Source organism: Xyrauchen texanus, chromosome 37 (genome assembly GCF_025860055.1).
Source record: "Xyrauchen texanus isolate HMW12.3.18 chromosome 37, RBS_HiC_50CHRs, whole genome shotgun sequence".
NCBI classification, from domain to species: Eukaryota; Metazoa; Chordata; class Actinopteri; order Cypriniformes; family Catostomidae; genus Xyrauchen; species Xyrauchen texanus.
The window spans coordinates 16,671,376-16,685,167 of record NC_068312.1 but is presented as its reverse complement, the minus strand read 5'-3'; the positions used below and the strand labels follow the sequence as shown (position 1 = coordinate 16,685,167).

The 13,792-nt window shown below is 39.0% G+C and overlaps 1 protein-coding gene across 2 annotated transcripts in view; it reads left to right on the top strand.

Annotated features, from left to right (window-relative positions):
• Positions 1-13,792, top strand: part of LOC127630908 (adhesion G-protein coupled receptor D1-like) — a 63,597-nt gene that overhangs the window by 40,954 nt on the left and 8,851 nt on the right. For both annotated transcript variants that reach the window (XM_052108770.1, XM_052108769.1), the window contains 7 exons: positions 5,319-5,392; positions 6,233-6,356; positions 8,944-9,047; positions 9,837-9,948; positions 10,855-11,008; positions 12,410-12,476; positions 12,614-12,680. In XM_052108770.1, coding sequence (XP_051964730.1) covers positions 5,319-5,392; positions 6,233-6,356; positions 8,944-9,047; positions 9,837-9,948; positions 10,855-11,008; positions 12,410-12,476; positions 12,614-12,680 — 702 coding nt within the window. The remainder of the gene's footprint in view (positions 1-5,318; positions 5,393-6,232; positions 6,357-8,943; positions 9,048-9,836; positions 9,949-10,854; positions 11,009-12,409; positions 12,477-12,613; positions 12,681-13,792) is intronic.

The following is a 13,792-nucleotide window of genomic DNA, read 5'->3' as shown; positions in this document are numbered from 1 at the left end:
CTATTATAAATTTAATAGAGCTAGTAATATAATATTTATTATGAATATATTTTTGCCTAAAATACCACGGACAACGAGCTGGAAGCCTGCCAACTTCGTCCTCCCAGAGGAGGAGGAGAAAGGCTTTTGTTTCCCAAGTCTCTGTCCATGTTCACGGCCAAAGAGGTCATTCCCGAGTCTTTGTCTACACCCACAAAGGTGTAGACAAAGCCGCGCCATAGTCAGCTCCATTCCATGTCACAGCCACTCCATAGTCAGCTCCAGGCCATGTCACAGCCACACCAGAGTCAGCTCCATTCCATGTCACAGCCATGCCAGAGTCAGCTCCAGGGCATGTCACAGCCACACCAGAGTCATCTCCATTCCATTTCACAGCCACTCCATAGTTAGCTCCAGGCCATGTCACAGCCACTCCATAGTCAGCTCCAGGCCATGTCACAGCCACACCAGAGTCAGCTCCAGGCCATGTCAGGGCCACACCAGAGTCAGCCCCATTCCATGTCACAGCCACTCCATAGTCAGCTCCAGGCCATGTCACAGCCATGCCAGAGTCAGCTCCAGGCCATGTCACAGCCACCCCAGAGTCAGCTCCAGGCCATGTCACAGCCACCCCAGAGTCAGCTCCAGGCCATGTCACAGCCATGCCAGAGTCAGCTCCAGGCCATGTCACTGCCACGCCAGAGTCAGCTCCAGGCCATGTCACAGCCACCCCAGAGTCAGCTCCAGGCCATGTCACAGCCACCCCAGAGTCAGCTCCAGGCCATGTCACAGCCACGCCAGAGTCAGCTCCAGGCCATGTCACAGCCACGCCAGAGTCAGCTCCAGGCCATGTCACAGCCACGCCAGAGTCAGCTCCAGGCCATGTCACAGCCACCCCAGAGTCAGCTCCAGGCCATGTCACAGCCACGCCAGAGTCAGCTCCAGGCCATGTCACAGCCACGCCAGAGTCAGCTCCAGGCCATGTCACAGCCACGCCAGAGTCAGCTCCAGGCCATGTCACAGCCAAGCCAGAGTCAGCTCCAGGCCATGTCACAGCCATGCCAGAGTCAGCTCCAGGCCATGTCACAGCCATGCCAGAGTCAGCTCCAGGCCATGTCACAGCCACGCCAGAGTCAGCTCCAGGCCATGTCACAGCCACACCAGAGTCAGCTCCAGGCCATGTCACTGCCATGCCAGAGTCAGCTCCAGGCCATGTCACAGCCAAGCCAGAGTCAGCTCCAGGCCATGTCACTGCCATGCCAGAGTCAGCTCCAGGCCATGTCACAGCCGCGCCAGAGTCAGCTCCATTCCATGTCACAGCCACTCCATAGTCAGCTCCAGGCCATGTGACAGCCATGCCAGAGTCAGCTCCAGGCCATGTCACTGCCATGCCAGAGTCAGCTCCATACCTCAGTCTGCTTCATGCCATGTCAAAGCCAAGCTTCAGTCTGAGCTCCCTAAGTAACTTTGCTATTATGTTTTGGGGGATATGTCACATTTATTTGTTTTGTTCATGTTTTTTCATGTCTTTTATTTTCTAGTTTAGTTTCTGTTTCTGTCATGTCATGTGATTTCCTGTTCCCTCATGTGATCTTGTCATGTGTTTACCCTGTTCATGTGTCTTGGTTTCATTGGTTCATTGTTTGATTACTTTGTTATTAGTCTTTTCTTTCCATTGGTTAAAGTTCATTTAGTTTTGTTATCTCATTTATAGTTTAGTCTTGTCATTGGTCATCTTTGTCATGTGTTCTACCATGTCCTTGACCTTTAAGCCATCATGTTTGCCATTGTCTAGTGTCAGGTACTGTGAATTTAACTTTGTTGTTTTGCTCAAGTCTAGTACAGCCAAGTCAACTCTATAGTCAAGTCAAGTCAAATCTAGTCAAGTCATTCATGTTTCTGTTTTGTTTTGTTCACGTTAGTAGTCAGGGTTTTTGGGATAATAAACTGCACTTGGGTTCATCTTCGCACCATCGTCTCTTCGTCTTGCCTGTTTCCAACATCGTTACACTATTCATGGTAACTTATATTTTAAAGGGGGTGTTTAAATGTCTGCTAATTTATATCTGTGCATGTCACTGTGTTTTCTTAGCATTTGTGCTTTTTAGAATATTGGGATGTTTAATTTGGTTTTAAGCTTGTTTACTCACCAAGGGTTTTCATAGAGATTTGCACCAGAGAATTCTGTGCTAAATTCAAATGGTTTCCACAACTCCCTCCATGCTTCTCACTGGTTCTTGCAGTGCTGTAATGTTTTGCACTGCACGGTTGACAATTTGAGACCGGATCACGCTGTCCTTTGATCCAAGTAGCAGATAGAGCGGTTTCGTTCTACTTTTGACACATTTGCTTTACAGAAATTGGCAGCGCATAAACGGAGAGAGAGAAGGACAGTTCAGAGAGCAACTCTGTAGTCCCACCAGTGTAACCTGTAACAAAATTTTGTCACACTGGTGGGAAAAACGGTCACAAAATGCGACCATTTAGTCACCGTCTGGAGCCCTGATTCTGTGTAACATGAAAGAAAGAAAGCCATATGGGTTTGGAAACACATGAGAATGAGTAATTAACAACAGAATTTTCCTTTCTGGGTGAACTGTCCTTTTAAGTGTGTGAAAGTGAGAAAAGTAAAGAAGTGTAAAGCAGCACCATACCCGTATCCTCTCCTCTCTGGAGATGTGTATCTGTCTTGACCCATTTAGTATGGGTCAGACTTTCCCTGCTTTTTGTTGCTCTCCTGTGGAAAATTAAGTCACCTCTCAGTCACCTACTGCTGTTAAACAGAGGAACTATGAGGCAGAGAAAGGAAAGAAAAGAGGGAAAAGACAAAAAATGGTAGCAGTGTAAGTGACATTAATGGAGGAAAAAAATTAAATACAAAATTGTTTAAATCTGCACTTTTACAGTAGTTTTAGTGTTTTATGGTTTACAGCGTTACGTTGTCAATGAAGTTGTTAAATTTAATGTAACTTTTCACAGAAAAGGTTAGTAAATGATTTTATGTATTGTGGCTATGCTTTTGAAACAGTGAGTATTTTAAAATTTACAGACTGGTGATTGACGATTGAGCTTGACTTGTATTGAACCCAGACCTTGTATTTTTACATTTAATTTGAGTGTTTGCTTGCCATCTCCATATCTTGAGCTTCATCACCCTGTGTGCTTGATTTCCATTGGCTGCACACTTTATGACTTCAAACTTGTACAGCATCATACACTACGAGATTTCCTCTGCAGTCGTGGATATTTGGCTCAGAAATATCAAGCATGATTGCTATCTTCCGACTACATGGAATCATATACTGTACTATGTAATTTTCTGTGAAATCTGTCAACTCCGATTGGCCCATAATCTACAGAATTGTGCCAGCTAGCTCCAACTGGGCCCAATTGCAAATCTGGCATGAAATCTGAGTTAAATTTGTATAGTGTCATCCAGCCTTTAAGGTTTTAGTGGTGCTTGCTATTAAAGTGCAGCACATAACTCATTATGAACCGTTTGTGCTACAGAAATGAATAATACCACAAATTATGGGGCTTGTTGGTGAGGTGTACATTCTTAAAAAATCAGAGTAATAAATATTCACCTGGCAGACAACGAAAAGAAATAAATCCCTAAAACTTTAACAGAAGGAGTGACCCAAACTATATGGAGGGACCAGAATATCATTGAGACGTGGGGGTTGACCAGTAAGTAACCACCCACAAAACCCTTGCAATTTCCCATGAAAGCCTTAGTAACTACCCAAAATACCCTAGAAACCACAAACCAACACACTAACAACAACTCGGAACACCTTAGCAGCCGCATATCAATGCCCTGGCAAACGTCCTAGCATAATGGTGGTGATTTTTGCACTGGCAGGTTCCACTTAAAAAAAAAAATCAGAATTGTAAACATCTGGTTTTATGCGTTCCACAATGATTGAAGAGCAGTCATGTCACTAATACAATCTTATCATCAGAGGAAGGGAGAGCTTTGGAACACTCAAACACTTTAATGTGAGGCCTCATATTTCGTCCTCACATTTTCCACTTTGATCCTCACAGACTTTCTTTTATGCCATTTCATTCAATTATGCAAATTATTCTGTTTACATATGCATAACATAGAAAGTTTTGTGAATGCATGCATTTTCTTGCTTTTGTCTTAAAACACGCTAAATATGTCAGTTATGTTTCTATTACACAAAGGGGAATATAAACACGGCAATTGCTGTAATCCATTTCTTTTTCCATTTCACATACTTTATGTCTCCCAGCACCCCTGCATTCACTCACAGCCACTTTTTGCATTTAAATGTTAATAGTGTGCTCTGTATCCTTCAGGCAACGAAGCTGCAACAACACAACAAAATCTGTCCTTCTTTCATTTCAACTGGTATTTTTTTCATTTAACTTGTTTTAATAAAACAAACTTCAATTCAGAGCCATGTACGGGCAAGGAAGATGTGGAAAATGACGCAAACTGTGTTTATTCCAACCAAATAATTTGTTGCGATTTTCAATAGCCCCTTCAGTAATAAAAAACTACAGATACCGTTTAACTTATTGTCCCAGATACCTGGACTAATAGTGACCTCCTTATTAACTTACTTCCCTATTTTCTTTCTGCTGTCAAACATAGACTTTTCAACAGCCAACATGCCATATCCAGTCTGACTATTTTGAAGATTTAGCATTGTTGGGTACTTCCGATTCTCCTAAAATCTTTTTCTATCTTAAATTATCTCCAGCTTGACTGGCTGATGTGCAAGGCGAAGTTTCCAAGACCTCCCAAGTTTACTTTTGCGAATATCCCTTATCCACTTAACTCCTGTTTGGAATATACAGTAAGTCTGATCTTGCTCCATCTTGCTAATTAGCTGTGTTCGCCATTCAGTCATGGATGTTCTGTGGTGAATATTGAGAAGAGCCGCCAACCATTCTGATTAATTGTTGGGAATCTTGGATGACATGTGGCCAAGTTGGATACAGACTAAAGCCTACAGTATGTAAAAACAAGATTTTATTTCTGAGCATATGGTTCTGCAGTTGTTTGAATGAACTTTACAAAACACACTCACACACACATAAGTGTAGTGTCGCCCATTGATATATTTAGCAAAGTTGCCTTCCAAACTCTCCTAAGATATGACAACACAGTTGTGTAACACTGCATCTACCAGCTGCCAGAACACGGATTACCATTGATTCTGCAATACTTGGCTATTTCACCTCTGGTGTGATGCAGTTTACCTTTTAGACTGAATGAGATATAGAGAATGACTCTACTATGTTACGACATGAGAGCTGTGATGGTTTATTCATATTTACATTAATGGTTCCCTGTCTTTCAGAGTAAAGAGCAGCAGCATCAGGCCCTAAACCAAAGTAACAAAGTGTTCCTCTACTGCGCTTTCCTGGACTACAGGTGGGTCATATAATTTCTGCTTACAGCATGTCTCTCATTTTCTCAATTAGCATCAAGCAAGGGAACAGTTTTACACTTACGGTAGTAATGCCCAAGTAACCACCCAGAACAACCTAGTATCAGCAATGTATTCTGAAAAACCCTAGCATTGTGAAGGTGAGTTTTGCATGGGCAAGCACCACTCAAATTTCCTTTAGAAAATTTAAATATCAAGTTTAATTTACAAACTTGTTTATGAATTTTGAGGACATCCCCTTTTTCAACTTTAACTGTTATGCATTTCTTACCATACATTCTCTCTCCTATTTATCATCACTCTTAGTGTTCCTGTAACCATTTTCAAAAATGCTTCCCTTTAAAGATTGTTTGTGTGTGTTACATTTGTAACATTTAAATTTAGCACATCTACTGTACCCATGATAGCCACAATTAAGCATTTTCATATCAAGTATTCAAGGATAACTCTAAGTCTTCCAATGTATCATTCAGAAGAGTCTTTTGGATACATAAAAGTCTGTGATTGATAAAGAGTAATATTGTGTACAAAATATGTTTAGGAGCATTTGGAAAATATAAATCAATTTAAATAGAGCATGTTTGATTTGTAGTGTCTCCCCATCATCTCTTGTCTTTTCTCTTTCTCATTAAATTACCGCAACCATTATGGACATGGAGATGACTCTCATAGAGATTAATAGGAACTTAAATCTGATTTTATGAATTTTCTGGTAATACCATTAACACTGGCCGTGGGTGTGAATGCATATTTAATTACGCACTATGAATAACTTCAGCAAGTGTAGTGCTCAATTAAACATGTTCACTGTTTGTATGTTTCAGCTCGAAAGAGGGTGTGTGGTCCAACGAGGGGTGTGTAAGAGCTGATGGAAACCTGTCCTTCTCTATCTGCTTGTGTAACCATCTGACCAACTTTGCCATTCTTATGCAGGTGGTTCCTATGGAGGTGAGAGAATCACAATGTCACACTGTCTGATGCCTTTTTTTCTCTGTGGTAGATGAATTACTGTCAGTCCTGCTTATTGTTGATTTAAATTATACAAGATCTTCATAAATATAAATATCAAATGAAAGGTAGGGATATTTAAGATATCAAACAATACATAAAGTAAACTTTTATTTATATTTTCCATTAAAAAAATGTATGTCAAAGTTGTGTCCTCACTTAAGGACAAATTAGGTCAGGCTTGAAGTTTTGATTGGCTGAGGCACTCACTAAATCAGCAGCAGAGCTTTAGGGGAGAAGACAGTTTGGCCCAAGTTGAGACAGTCCTCCAGGGGAGGCGAGCAGTGTTTATGAAGCCCTGATGTTGTATGTGAATGTGTCTTGGAGGAGGCCGCAAGGCAGAGCCTGTGTGAGTTATGTACTTTGGGATGAATATGGGTGAATGGATTGTCACAGAGAGTTTGTAAATAACAGCCATCTTTGAGATACTGAACGAGAATAACAGCGTGATATTTTGGTAACCCTTGTCCTGTTGATTTATTTAAAGAGAGTTAAAGAGAAAATTTAAGTCAGGCAAAAGACTCTGTCAACTAGAAGTACTTGCTAAGTAGGGATAAGCTCTTTTGGGGAAGAAAAGCGATGAGTTGTTTCACAGAAAGGCAGATTCGTGCTCTAAGGTTTGCGCTTTCTACAGCTGTAGTCCTCCATTGGTGCACAAGCCAAACCGAAGCACCCAGGTGCAGCTTGGATCTTCTGCGTCTATCATCTGCATATGTTTGTTGAAATAAATCTGCGCTCACTCAGTCATGTAATCATCTCCTCTTGTGCTTTGATGCTTATGCCTGCTTCTGCCAGAGCCTCAATTAGCGGCTCACCTCAATACTTTAAGCCTGGAAGAAATCATGCTTTCCCCACTACTTTGCAGTTCCTCGATATTCTGGGCCTGTGATAATCACAAGGCAGGAAGTAGAGTTAATGTAGAATCGAACCCAAGCATGGAAATAGAATTTTAGTGGAAAACAACTGCCTTTTGGGACCAGTGTGTAGATGCAACACTGGGTACCAATTACTGGCAGTGGGTCAGAGAACCATAACAATGCAGCTCTACAGCATATATTTTACAAAAAATGTGTTCACCCTTTCCTAATAGGTGGTTATAAGGGGTCAGATCATAAAATGTATAATTTTCTTTTCCCTGAAGTCCACTTAGTGAATATTAGTCAAGGTTTTTGCATCAAAAACAGTCATAATTTAGTGTTTCAACATTAAATTAAACAAAATTAAAAAGGCTGTTTTAATTTTGTGCCTTATTAAGATTTAGATACGAATGCCCTCTCATAACCATGCATACTCATACATTGAGGATTTGATGCTGGGTCCAATTTACAGTTATTGCAGATGACCCATCTTTCGATAACAGCTTCTTTGCAAAATCTGAATTGCATAATGACGCTGAATTGTGCCACACAACACTACAAAAATCATTTTCTTACAGTTTTTGTATTTTTTCATTTAAAATATTTAAATATCCTTAAAGCAAGATACAATTACTTGAGAAGTAAAATGAAAGCCCATAAGAATAGCATAAAATACTTGTTTCTAGAAAAATCTAACCAAATTTAGTGAGGTTTATGCATAAAACAAGGTGGAAAATGTATCAATGGGGTAAGAAAAATAAACTGGGAAAGTACCCATTGGCAATTATGGGCAACTTTTTGCAGAAAAACGGTTAAGGTCAGACTGAAATTACCAGAAACCTTTTTAAAAAATAATGAACAGGAAACTCAGATATGCAGAGCAGTAGGTGCTACACAGAGCCAGGAACAGCACAAGTATTTTTCCATTGTTCTTCTTATTAGCTCTCTGTTACTGGTTGGACTAAGTTTCCCCCAATTATCAACCAATCATTTATGTGTAAACGTGGACGGTCGTGCTGATGTAGTAATCGGCCTGATGTCAGAGAAGTCAGAAGTACAAGAACAAGCTGTTTTTTCTTTTTGAAAATAACGTTTTGAGTTCTACAGTATGGTTTTACAAGTACAGAATGTTAGTATAATAAACTCTTTTACTTCCAATGATCAAAGACATTTTTATTTTGTGATATGGCCCCTTTAAGAGCTATTAGAAAAAGCAAGAATCAGGTTTCATGTATATATCTGATTATCTGATTATCTGACATACCAGCAAAGGAATTAAAGCCAGACTATTAGGACTAACAATATCTGAACTGTTAGATTTTCTACCTTGGATTTGAATGGTTAGCGCTCTTCTGAGAACAGCGTCTTGTTCCTAGAAATGTGATGGATGGAATCGGTAACAGCGTCAGGCAAGTGTGTTTTTGATGAAATGATGATGAAACTCAATAGAAGTAATTTAATACTCAGTAAACATCAGTCCAAGCTCAGCTGGTCATATGTGACCTTTGACTTCACAATCAGAGGATTATTGCTGTGGTATCCAGTATGTTTCCTATTTGCTGGAACAGCTACAGTTTTTTAGCACCTCAAACTCCTTCAGTGCTGTGCAGTACACTAGGCCAAATTAAAATAGTTTTTCACTGCCATACTGTTGTTTGTCTCCACCACAGCTCTCAAAGGCCCACCAGGTGGCACTCTCTACCATTAGCTACATCGGCTGCTCTGTCTCCATTTTCTGCCTGGCAATTACGCTGGTGACCTTTGCTGTGCTGTCGTGAGTATGCTACATTGGACATACTTAAAACCCTTAGTGTAATAGTTCACACACCCTTATGCCATCCCTGGTGTGTATGTATTTCTTCTTCTGAACACAAACCAAGATTTTTAAAAGAATATTTCAGCTCTGTAGGTCCTTACAATGACAAGTAAAAGGGTACCAATATTTTGATGCTCCAAAAGCACATAAAGGCAGCATAAAAGGAATCCATACTGCTCCAGTGGTTAAACCCATGTCTTCAGAAACTAAATTATAGGTGTGAGTGAGAAACAGACAATGTTTAACTCAGTTATTAGCATCAATCTCCACTTTCACATTTTTCTTTTGTTTTTTTTTTGCGATTCGCATTCTTTGTGCATATCGCCACCTACTGGGCAAGGAGGAGATTTTTTGTTAAAAGTATGTAAATATTGATCTGTTTCTCACCCACATTTATATAGCTTCTGAAGATATGGATTTAATAACTGGATTCGTATGGATTACTTTTATGCTGCCTTTATTTGCTTTTTGGAGCTTGAGAGTTTTGGTCACCATTCACTTGCATGTGAGGAACCACAGAGCTGAAATATTCTTCAAAAAATGTCCTTTTGTCTTCAGCAGAAGAAAGAAAGACATACACATCTGGAATGGCATGTGGGTGAGTAAATGATAAGAGAATTTTTATTTTTGGGTGAACTATTCCTTTAAACTCATTTGAACACTTAAAAATAAGTTTTTGTCAGACTATACATTTTATTTGACAATAATCACTTAACTCATCAGTTTTCTGATTTCTTGTCTATATAGGTCTGTTAGCACCATCCGTAACCAGCGTTACCATATTCACGCCAACTTGGCATTTGCCATCTTTGTTGCTCAGATCCTTCTGCTCATCAGTTTCCACTTCAACCCCGGCACGGTAAGTCTGTGTACCACTCTGCCAAAACCTGAACTTACTGGATATTGCACTACTCTACTAAATTTTAGGCCTAGTGAACAAGACCAAGCACAGGCTCAAACGATTAGCCCATTAAATATTGTTGGATAACGCATTAAATGATGGTTGACGTTCTTGTTGTTTATGAAACATCTCATTAAGTTTGTAATATGTTTAATAGTGTTTGTTGCATTTGAGGATTATGGTACCATCATTAGTTAATCCAATAAGGTGGAATGAGTAGATGACTTCACTAATCATTTTACATCCTTCAGCATTACAGGCAGATTAATTTGATACTGAGTTCATTAGTATTTGTTTCCTCTGTCTGGGGACTTTGCTGAACTCTCGCTGAGGGCGTTTTATTGGTAATGTCACTGTTGTGCTTATATAAACTCAATGAGCTCAGTGATGATTATTTAACTCTCTTATGCATGAAGTGTGTGTCTTAATGTGTCTTTTTTACAAATATCTTAATGTATCACTAACATGAACAAACAAAAATCACTGATCAATATTAGCACATGATACCAACTGAATTGACTAATGTAATAAATAGAATGTTATTGTGAAGTGTTATTGTAACACAAGTATGAAATATAATTAATTGTCAAAGGTAATCACCTATGGTGGTTTCGGTGTAATATCATACCCTGAATGGTTAAAAAATTATTTTAAAGATCCTCTGAAGTGGACACCATGCACCAGAGTTTTAAAAAGAAAATCTGTTTGCTGGAGGCCCTTTATTTAAAGATTTACTTAATACATAGGGGGAAAATTGGCCAAAATTTACAAAATAGATACATTTTCAGTGTAATCCATTTTGTCTGGACTCATGTCCTGATCTCAAAGGGGCAGATTGTATTGTTATTGTCCTCTCCCACTCAGCTTCCATGTAAGATCCTGGCGGTGTTGCTGCACTTTTTCTTCCTGTGTGCGTTCGCATGGATGCTGGTGGAAGGACTGCATCTTTACAGTATGGTGGTCAAGGTATTCGGATCTGAGGGCAGCAAGCACTTCTACTACTACGCCATTGGCTGGGGTAGGTCTTCAGATCATTGTATATACACACTTATAAGTGTATATACACACACAAGGTAAAGAGAAAATAAGACCCAGTTTTAAATTACACATAACACATTAGGTGTTAATTCAAGGGTAAACATGACATGTGCCAACTACAATGTGTTATGTGCAGGTCATTATTGACCATTAAGCCATTAAATATCAAGAGGCTTTTAGAAACCAAACACTGAATAATTTTGCCTTTTGTTGGTCCTATGTAGTTTATGGTAACATTTTGATTTTCCTTTGTAAGATAAACACGATAAACTATTTTGGGTCCTAAAGCAAAATCTTTGGAGAACCACTTATATAGACTATGCACACGTTCCATTACACACAGACATGCATGAACAAACTTACAGAATCTCTAACAGAATTTGCTGAGAAGCAAAATATCAGATCAATGTTACTTGCCTCAAATGACCCCTTTTGGCATAATGTATGAACCCGAGAGAGTCAAATGAGACTGTCCCACTGTAGGCATTAGTTTTGAGATAGATCGGCCTCCTCTCTTTATCCGTGACTGATGTGGCGGTGTCATTTGAAAAAGGGAAGGAAAGACATTTGAATGTATGTATATTAGCAGAGTCTTTAGTGGGTCATCACTACTTCTGCTGTCATCATTATTAATTGAGCTATTCTCAAATGCACAAATATGATAATAGACAACATGCTAATAGGCACAATTTATAATCTGCCTTTGGTGTTTATTTCACTCAAACAAAATTGAAAGTGGTCATTTGATTTTCCTTATTGATTTAGGACAATTGCAGGGCTATACGGAGTCATAAAGTAAATACATATTTACTTTTTAACTTTCAATAGTACATGCAAAGTTGGCACAGTGGTATTCTGTCATTGCATTTAATACCAACTGATACCAACATATTTATTCGTATCCATAGTGACATTCATGATAGGCTTAGTGTGGATGAAGAAAACAGGCTTAGGTAGTCTTAAGTCATTACTTTAGAGTGAGGTCTACTCCCTCTTTAAAGCCTCTTGGCAAAGCCACACTGCTCTTTATTAATGGTGGCATGAAACTAACCGTTTGCAGTCCAACAGTTCTTATTTTAGTTACTAGGACATAATCTTAATACGTCTACACTTAGTTTTGCTATTCACAGGAAGATATTTTTAGCCCCAATAACGTATTTCTTTTTGTGGGGGGGGTTTATCAAAGCTGTGTCTTACATGAAAATAAAAAATATGCGTATCGTTAGAACACAATAAAAACATAGTAGAGATAGGGGTCTGGCAGAACCACTAGAATGCTTTATGCTTAAAATATTCATTTAAAAATGACACTTTTGAAATTTCATTGGTGATGAACAGCTTCTTCAGAGCTCTGAAATTTGTTTTCATTTTTTTTCTTCAGGTTCCCCTTTGGTCATTTGTGTGGTGTCCATGACCTCATCACTAGACAGCTATGGGGGGTTTGGCAAGTAAGTTAGGATGACAACAACATGGGTCATGGCATGGTCAACAGATGTCCAGTTTGAAAGGGAAATATGACGTTGTCTGACTTAAATTTTCTCTCTCTCTCTCGTTTTGTCTGTCTTTTTCTTTCCAACTGTGCTAGTTGCTGGCTCTCTCTTAAGAATGGGGCTATTTGGGCTTTTGTAGCCCCTGCTCTGTTTGTTATAATGGTAAGTTGCCATTAAAGGAATGTTAAGGGCCTAATACAAGTTATGCTGTAAAATACCACAGAAAATATTTTTTTCTAATCTCTGCTGTTTACAGTAGTCTATGGGAAAAGGCATTCCACTAGGGAAAATATATATATATGTTATGAATGGAGGCAGCGAAGCAGACGAGGAGATGCGGATCCAATCGCAGTTCAACTTTATTAAGTAAACAAACAGGCAAAACACAAAACACTGGAACAAAGGAAAAACCCTCAATGGGGAAATAAAACATAAAACTAGAAAACACGGGCAGGGAACACATACCAGGCTAATAACAACATTCAACGAACGACAAGGAGTGAACAAAAAGCAGGGCTTAAATACACAGTGAGTGATGACTGAATAAGACACAGGTGAGAACAATGAACAAAATGGCAGTGATGATGGCAGGTGGATTCTGGGAAGTGTAGTTATTTAACAATGACAAGTGAACACGAAGGCTAACAAAGAGACTAAGGGGCTACACAAAGGACAAAAGTGAAAACTAAGGAATGCAAAGGTGACAAAAATGGCAGACAGAGGGCAACAGTGAAACAAGACAAGGAATTCCTAACAATATATATATATATATATATATATATATATATATATATATATATATATATATATTCTGTATGTCCACAAAACCTAAAACCATGAAACAAACCAGCCATGAAATCAAAATTTGAGTTTTTAGTCCATGTGTGGTAGCATTGAGGCCATCTATATGTCAATGCTCTCTTAATAGTTTTTTTTTAATTATTATTATTATTATAAAAAAAAATCTGAATTTTCTTTAAATACATGTACACATGTAATTTTACAATCTTTCTCTTCCAGGAAAATTTTGACTGTGTAAAGTTATATCCAACTCCTGTTATAACCATGTAAAGCTGATAAACCCTGTCATTTTCACATAATATGCACAAGGATGAAAGAAAGGGACCATCTGTTATGTACTGTTTACATGGAGGAATCATGTCGATAACACATAACCAGAATTGCATCCATATCTAACAGTGGTCCCAGCATTAAAAGAACAATTTAAACTTTAAAGCACAAATAACGTTGTTTTTTGTGCTGGAGTATTAATA